Consider the following 8,635-nt stretch of genomic DNA (forward strand, 5'->3'; position numbering starts at 1 on the left):
ACAGGCTGGGGGTTCCTGCTGCTCCTGCCTCCTCAGCAAGAAGGATTCCTGACAGGCCTGCCCTGCTTCCCCACGGGGTCCCTCCCATGGCACAGAGGCCTCCACCAACCTCTCCTTCCTGAGTCCTTCCCACCAGGTCCGGAGCTGCTCCAGCCTGGGCTTCCCACAGTCACGGGGGATTCGGGAACAGCCACCTCCCCTGGCCCGGGGGCTTCCACAGCTGAGCAATCAGAGCCCACTGGCAGCAAATCCTCTGGCCACAACATCCAAGTCCACTGGCCAAGTTCATCCTTCCTGCCACCTTCAGGGAATGTCCCACCAGGTTCCTCCATGAGTGCAGGGGCACAGCTGCCATCTTGCCAGGGGTTGCAGGGAAAGGTGCTTGGGCACTTTCTTTCCAATCTTTCTCATAAACTACCTGAATCTTCACCCCAGCACTACTATTCACCTCTCCAGCTCAGCTCTTCTTTCCCAGCTGCTCAGCTCTTATCTCAGCTCTTTTGTATGTTAATGGCAGAGGTGCATCTGTTTTCCCTCTAATGGCTCCTTGGCTGGGTTTGGAGCAGGTGAAACTTCTCAGCTTCTTCCCAGAGCCAGCCCTGGGGCCTTCACCCACTACTAGAAATCCCACCAAACCAAACCGGCACAGTAATGAAAATTAACAACCACAGTTTGATTCACGTGTGTGAACAGACACCAACATACACTTGAGGATGTATGTACATTCAGAAGAAACACCCAACCCTACTACTTCCTATCAAAGGCACTAATTTTGAACTACCTCATTGCAAGTCCAAATCAGATAGACATTTGTTAACAAAGCTTTACTTACCGCTGGCAGAGCAAAAAAAGATATAGCAAACACAGAAAAGCAGGAAGCTACTGTCTTCCCAATCCAAGTCTGGGGAACTTTGTCTCCATAGCCAATTGTTGTGACTGTTACCTAAACCAGAAACAAACACCTGATTCAGTGCCATGTAGTAGCTTTTTACAGCAAAAGCAGGAAACAAAAAAATTACAGCATGAAAGGCATAGCTACAGCTCAACCAGAGACTAGCTCTTCTGTATCCCAGTGCTGATCTTAAATAGAGCTCTTTGGTACAGGTGGAGACCACAGGTGATGCTGTCAGGGTCATTTAGGCCAATTAGTGCTCTCAGGACCTGGACAACCACCTCCCCTCTCAACAAGGCATGTCCTCACACAGGTGTAGGATCAGTATCACTGTGGGGCTGTCAGTAGCATTTTCCAGCGCACAGAGCCAGAAAAGGGACAGCAAACAGGAAAAGGACACTGCATCAGCAACTCAGGGCTTGTGGAGTTCAGGCCACCCTTGAAAAGCCAGAGAGGCAAGGAACACCTGAGTGGGACAGGCGTTTGGGGCTCTTTCTAATGAGCCCCAGCAGGCTGTAACAGCATTCATTGTATTAGAGTTCAAGTGAATGCTGGTCCATCAGTAGGGTTTTAATGTAACAAGAGCCAGCTGCTCCCCAACAGAAGGTGATTCCAAGCAGAGATCCCAAGGCAAGCCAAGGGAATCCCTCTGCTGGCCAGACAGGATCCTCATGACCCTAGACCCAGCCCCACAGCAGGAGAGATTCACAGACAGTGGCTATATCCAACAAAGAGTCTAAATCATAAGACAATATAAGGTGATGAGGTAAGTCTGAGGTCAAATATGAAAGTCAGCCCATAGGCTGAAGTCCAGATCACTAGACCATAGCTGAGCTAGAGACTAGGTCTCCTCCAGCACAGCTCATATAGGGAGTAAGTACCCAGGACTGAGACTAAATAGAGCCTCTGGGCAGTGGCTGTTGGGGTGGCCCCAGGTGTGGCCTTAGGTGTGGCTAAACCAGGGTCATTAAGAGCTTTTTAGCACACTCAGAGCCTTGACATTGCCATAAAATGGTATGGCAAAGATGACTTGCATTCCTGAGAACTGGAAAGCTTTTAATAAGGAAGAATTCTATCACCAATACCAACTTCTATTTGGGAGTACCAGCCATACACTCAGTCCCTCACCTTTCACTTGGCCTTGAAAATGAGCAGAAATACAGCCAAAACAGACTTAGAAGAATATGTAAATTTACACTGACTACAAAAGAAGATGTGGAAATACTGCTTTTTTTGGAAAAAGTTGCTGACAAGTATTTAATTATTATGCAAAAATAGTCTTCCCAGAACAACCTGTCAGCAATAAAGGCATGGGAAGAATCTATTTCTTCCTCCTCCAAGAGCAGTTCTGTAAAGAGCTGGAAGAAAGATTTGCAGGGAGAACATTAGCAACTACTATTAAACTGAGTTTTTCCAAGTAAAAAGAAAAATCTCTTGTTTATGCATCAAAATTTCTCACTTGGTGAAGTCAGCTTTGTAGTATCTATATCCTCTTATGAATATTGTTATTTTGAACTGCAAATTGCTCTCAGCAGGAGCTCTGTCTTGCCAGCTGTTTGCCCAGATTTAATGTGGCTTGTCCTTGAAGTGACTTGGGTGCTTGTGTATTCGTAGCAGCACAAACAGATGAGTTTGCCAACCCCAAATATTAAACCAGACCCCCCAAAATTCAACTTTGAAAGGCAGTATGTGTTAGTGGGAGTGGAGGAAGTTAATGCAGTGTTTCTTTAACATCACTTCAGCTCCTCAGTGCACCCAGATGACCCCTTAGAGTCTGGGATTTTTCCTTTCATTTTCCTCTCTTTTTTTCTTATGAAAGGCTTCATGGTGTTTTTGTTGGGTTTGTTTTTTTCTTTTTTAGTTTTCCAGCACTCAGAACTTAAACTGCAGCAATGTTGAGCTGCCTTAGGATTACTATGGAAGGCAGTATGAAAGCTGTAACCACAGAAAATATTATTTTCCATGTCTACAGCAGGCATTTGGCTGGCAGATTCCTGCAGGTGCCTGAACATGTCTCAAAGTGTTTCTCCCCTGGCTACCTTAAAAGGGTTCCTTCTTGGTAATTAAATTAGTGCATGGAAGTATGTGAGAAGGATCATAAATAATGTAATTCTCTGGCTTTCTTAATCATAACCAGAATCTTTTTCTGTTTGTATATCCAAAAGTATTAGTTATCTGCTCAGAGAATGTTTAATAACTAGGCTTTGGAAAATGACACCTTCTTAACACAGATTTGCTGTGGTATGTTCCAGCTGGCACACACAGGATCTTAATGCAGGCTCTGAAAACATATGTGTACACTTCAAAAAAAGGTGTAATTCTAGTTTAGTAGAAGTCAACAGAGCTTCTCGCGTGCTTTAAGATAAGCAGGTGTCCTAAGTTTGAAGAGTCAGAACTACACTCCTCAAAACACATATATGAAACATAAAGGGGTTCAAACTGCTGCCTCTGGCATGGAAATTTACTACTGGAAATTCTGAGCAATTGATCCCAAGTACCTCTGGCAGTTAACACCAGTTTACTGGAGTGACTGTTTAACTGAAGTTCAATGGTACAGAATAGTCCACTTTGCAGCAAAATCAATAATACCAAGAGCAAGAGATGAGCATGAAAGGACCATCAGAAGAGAAGCCTCATACCTGTCCTCCTTCTTTCCTCAAGAAAAAAAAACACCCAGAAAGGACAAAAATCCTGCTGTGACGGGCTGCGTTTCTGGCAGACTGAAAGTGCTGTTGGAAATGGTCTTGCGTGTGTTCTAACATGCTGTTACTTCTAAAAGTGGCTTCATATAAAACACCACAAGCCTTTAATATGTCTTTGCAGTTTAATCTGTGTGCCTGCCAAATCTAGGTGAAACAACTTTGCATTTAACTGGAGCAGGCGAAAGTAGTTAGCATTTAATTCCAATGCTCATTCATTCTTTATTTCCCCCTTTCTTCATATTTAGACATTTCAGGTCATTTGTATCAAGTTCAGCAAGCTTGCACTTTCTACTCAGAGCAAAATGTTACCCATAATACACTCTGTGGTTTTTGTCAGACACATAAGACTTTCAAATACTAGCTACCAAGATTCTTTTCCCTGTGGTTCAGTTTTGAAAGGCAAAAGTGAAATCAATTTTCACTCCCTAGTAACTCCACATCTGTGTTTCTATGTTACAGAAGATTTGAAAAGAAAAAGAAACTGATTCACTTTGTCCTTTGTCACTGTTCCCAGCTGTGAACTGCACCTGCACCGTGACTCACTAATGCTGAGGAGGCCTAGACGTCTGGAGAGCTTAAACAACAATTTAAACAGTGTTCTTCAAGTGCCTCACACAGTTAGAGAAAGACAAAGCTGATTTTATCTTGCTCTTACACAAAACAAGTAAACTTTTGGAAAACAACAACACAGCCCATTGAACTCTTTGCAAGGCATGTAAGTACACATTGAAATACAGATTCCAAGTCAACTATCTCAACAAGGTAAAGTAATGCACATTTTAAACTTATCTGTTGTCTTCATGACTGAACTCCTTTTAAACTCTTTAAGTCCATAATATTAACAAAATATGCCTGTGTAAACACACCTTGACTTTTTTCATCCATAACTTTTTACTCTTTACTAAATCAAGATGTAGCTTCTAGCATTTAAAAGTATTTTGTAATCCATATCTAAACATTCGATGCAAGTCATAAAGCAAGCTCCGGATAACTAGAGCTAAGGAAATAAAAAAGAAGGAAAGGCAGAAAGAGTACACTGGCTTCACATGAAAGTTTTACTACATGCAGAAATAACCCATGCATGAATATATGTGGGCAGAACTGGATGCTTAAAAACATAGCTAGTACTTACACTGATTGCTGAAAATCTGTTTTTGTTGTTGACAGAACTTTGCTCCTCTCAGTTTGACAAGGGGTTCTTCTTCCCTCTCACTCAGGTCTGAATTTGGGCATTTCTGCCCTAGGAATTACTTTATGAAACTCACAAGATACTGTGCGGAGCCCATGTGAATCACCATCTTTTAATGATATTAAATTAAGGCATCCTTATTAATAGACTCTATGCTTTCCATTTCTTTCAGTGCTGTCATTTTAATTCACATGGTGCTACAAACGTCTTCAGAACTTCACTATGCTAGAAATATTTATGAGGTATTTCTCATAGATTTAGTCGAACTACTGCAGACTTATATGGGATCCCCTAATGCTGCTGCACTTCCCACAAGCAGCCTCATTTTTTTTTTAGATGTACTTCACAGTCTGTTCAGCTGGACTATTAGTAAAACCAGAGACAGTAGCTGTTCCACAGTTTTCTGTCATTTGAACAGTGGTATTTGGGCTCAAATGCTCCCACAAGAGCAGAACAAGTGAGCCTGTGTAAGGAAGGGTCTTTTTTCTTAAAGCAGACATGGGATGTCACTCATAATGTCAATTAATATCTGTTTTATTTTTGTTTTTACCATACAGCACATTTGGTAATTCTGGGATATTTATTCCTTTCCTGCATTAGCTAGAGGTTATCTCATGTCTATAACCATGAGGTTTTATGTTCTGAAAATTTTATCATATGTCACTTTAACAAGTGATTGTTTTATGGACTAGTTCATGGTGTCATATCTTTCCAACACATTGGATAATTAGATCCATCTGGCCATTAAGTGATTTTTTTATTTTTACTGTTTTGTTTTTTTACCTGTACTGTTTGGTACAGGTATAGGTCATAATCAGCAAATTAAATCAATACCTGACAACCTAATGACAGGAATTCCATGTCTAACAGATTTTTATAATTAACCACTCAAAACCTTGTATTTCAGGGTACATGTAATATAATCTATATTTCTGTATACTTAATTGAAATGGAGGCTTACACAGCATCTAAATTAAGGATTAGAAACATGTATCTATTAGGAACTTTTTATCTGCCTTTCCCAACTCCCTCACCAGTTTATTTGTAGGCAGATAAATAACTGGTTTATGGCCGAATAACTACTTCAGCATTTTCAAGTCTATCATCTAAAGACAACTCTAGTTTACTGTGTTACAGATCATTCTGGATGTATATCCTCTCTCTGGAAGTTGGTGGCTCTGTATCTGTTTTAGTCCTCTCATTTTTCTCTATCACTAACACCGATGTGATGGATCTCCTTGGGTTTGTTACAATGAGGCAGCCAACTCATAAAACACATGAGGTTCCCTAGTGGGGAAAAGGGACCACAAGAGAAGAGATGGTTCATGCAAAGGCTAATAAGGAGGGAAAGCATGAGTCACAGTGAGAAACATGATGAGAAGAGCCGTATGCAGGGAGGATAGAAACAGTCTGTTCTCTTATTCTTTTCATGGCTTTCTATTCCTTTTTCAACTGATTCTGGGCATGCACACAATAATGACCACAATGCTCTCAAAATCCCAGTTCCCCTTAGTGATTTTTTTTTTCTTGATTTCACCAAAGATTTGCACTGACCCTGACTGATTATTGATATCTAAAGCAGTTGAACCTCTGAAGCTTTGCCAGCTGCTCTAGACAGGGCTATTTACCCTTACAGTGAATAATGGAATTACTAAAAAAAAACACAACAGGAACCTTTCACCTGCATCAAGGTCTGCATTCTTAGTGAGAGAGTGAGCTTTACACAAAAAGTTTTAATAAAATAGAGTCATTAACCCAACTTCCACAAACAGAATATATTTTTAAAGTTATGCAACTTCTGCAGCTAATTAAGTAGATTGAAAAAGAAGTGGTATATGTTTTGAAGGGTCTTGATAGTCTTTTTGAAACGTGGGTTTCAATGTGGACTTTTTGTACCTGTACACAATCAATGTCCTTTGCTAAGGACTTGCTATCATGCTTTCACTATAAAGTTTAATACCAAAATAATTTAATTCTATTTATCATGTTTTTCTTGTATCTTTTCTAAAAGGTTGTGGAGCTTCTCTACAGGTCTATGTTCTGCAAAGAAAAAAAGAATGCCAGGTTTTATATAAGATCCCAACTTCAACAGAAGATTTTGTGCATTTAGCTTGTGCACATGTTTTGTTGGTAAAGACTTACCACACCCCACCAAAGGGCATCAGCATAGCTGGAGAAACCTGTCTTTCCATCCTCATCAACTGCATCCTTCTCAGCAAGATAAACAAAATAGGATGAAAAAATTAATCCCAAGAATCCAATGTACAACGTGGTTATGAGTTCCTATTAAAAGAGAAAGCAAACAAGTACACAAGGTTTGCATCACAAATATTCTATAACTGTAAAACATTGTTCATGTCTGGGGTTCTTTTGCAGCATAGTTGAAAAATTAATATGTTATATTTCAGGTATGAAATTTGCTTCCAGTAAAGCAGGCAGTTCAGTGAGTTTTTTTCTATAAATATTTCTATAAATATTTCTATAAATAATTCAAGAAGCTATGATTTATACACAATCATTTAAACAGTTAAATGGCAGGTGGGACATTCCTCCTGTTTTACATCTTGTGAATGGAAATAATTCCATATAACTGTCCACTCAAAATACCAAATGCTAATATATTTTTTAAATAGTAAAACAGATTTAGAAATGCACTTTATGAGCAGCACATTAAATATTAAAATATCAGTTAAGGAATAACAATCATGTCATGATTATGACCATATCTAAGAAATGAATTTGTGTATCTGGTATTTAACTTTTTAAGACTGAATATTATTGCTTTAACAATATTCATAGTTGCATGTTAATAAAACATGATAAAATATGTTAGGTATGTGTAACCTGTACTTCAGACTTAAAAACAGAGTTTGAGGCCAGGCCAGTTTATTAGAGGATTATTATTTAGTTTATTATTATTATTTTTTCACAAGTTCTTGGTTTGTCTAGAAAATATTTTTTCAATACAAGATGAAAGTGTTTAGAACCTGAGACTAAGTTCAGTGATCCACAGAAAACTACAGGAGAAATGGAGACTAATTCTTTTTCCCTGATCCCTAGCCCCAGATCCCTAAAGCCCCAGAAGAAGTCAGGATGAAGGAGTTTGCTTTGGTAGATGAGGATTGGTTAGGGATCAGTTAAGCAATCTGGACATCCATAAATTGATGGGTCCGGATGGAATATACCTGTGGGTGCTGAGGGAGCTGGTGGAGGTCATTGCTAAGCCACTCTCCATCATCTTTGGTAAGTCATGGGCAACAGGAGAGGTGCCTGAGGACTAGAGGAAAGCAAATGTCACTCCAGTCTACAAGAAGGGCAAGAAGGAGGACCTGGGCAACTATAAATCAGTCAGCCTCACCTCCATCCCTGGAAAGGTGATGGAATAACTTATTCTGGACACTATCTCTAGGCCTATCAAGGATGAGGGGGTCACTAAGAGCAGTCAACATGGTTTTACCAAGGGGAAGTCATGTTTGACCAACCTTATAGCCTTCTATGAGGGAGTAACTAGGTGGAGAGATGATGGTAGTGCAGTGGATGTGGTTTATCTCTATTTCAGTAAAGCATTTTACACTGTCTCCCACAGCATCCTTATAGATAAACTGAGGAAGGTCTTGATGGTCAGATAGTGAGGTGGATCATGAACTGGTTGAAAGGAAGAAGAGAGTTGTGGTTGATGGGACAGAATCTAGTGGGAGGTGTGTGACTAGTGGAGTCCCTCAGGGGTTGGTACTGGGACCGGTACTATTCAGTATTTTCATCAACAACCTGGATGAAGGTACAGAATGTGCCCTCAGCAAGTTTGCTGATGACACTAAACTGGGAGGAGTGCCTGACACACCAGAAGGCTGT

At 40.2% G+C, this 8,635-nt stretch overlaps 1 protein-coding gene across 1 annotated transcript in view; it reads right to left on the reverse strand.

The window, feature by feature from the left end:
* LOC104389984 (potassium voltage-gated channel subfamily KQT member 1-like) overlaps window positions 1-8,635 on the reverse strand; it is a 485,421-nt gene that overhangs the window by 427,524 nt on the left and 49,262 nt on the right. The window contains 2 exon segments of the mRNA XM_009999050.1: window positions 833-943; window positions 6,926-7,066. Coding sequence (XP_009997352.1) covers window positions 833-943; window positions 6,926-7,066 — 252 coding nt within the window.

The sequence above is a fragment of the Chaetura pelagica genome, unplaced genomic scaffold (genome assembly GCF_000747805.2).
Source record: "Chaetura pelagica isolate M959 unplaced genomic scaffold, ChaPel_1.0 scaffold6, whole genome shotgun sequence".
NCBI lineage: Eukaryota > Metazoa > Chordata > Aves > Apodiformes > Apodidae > Chaetura > Chaetura pelagica.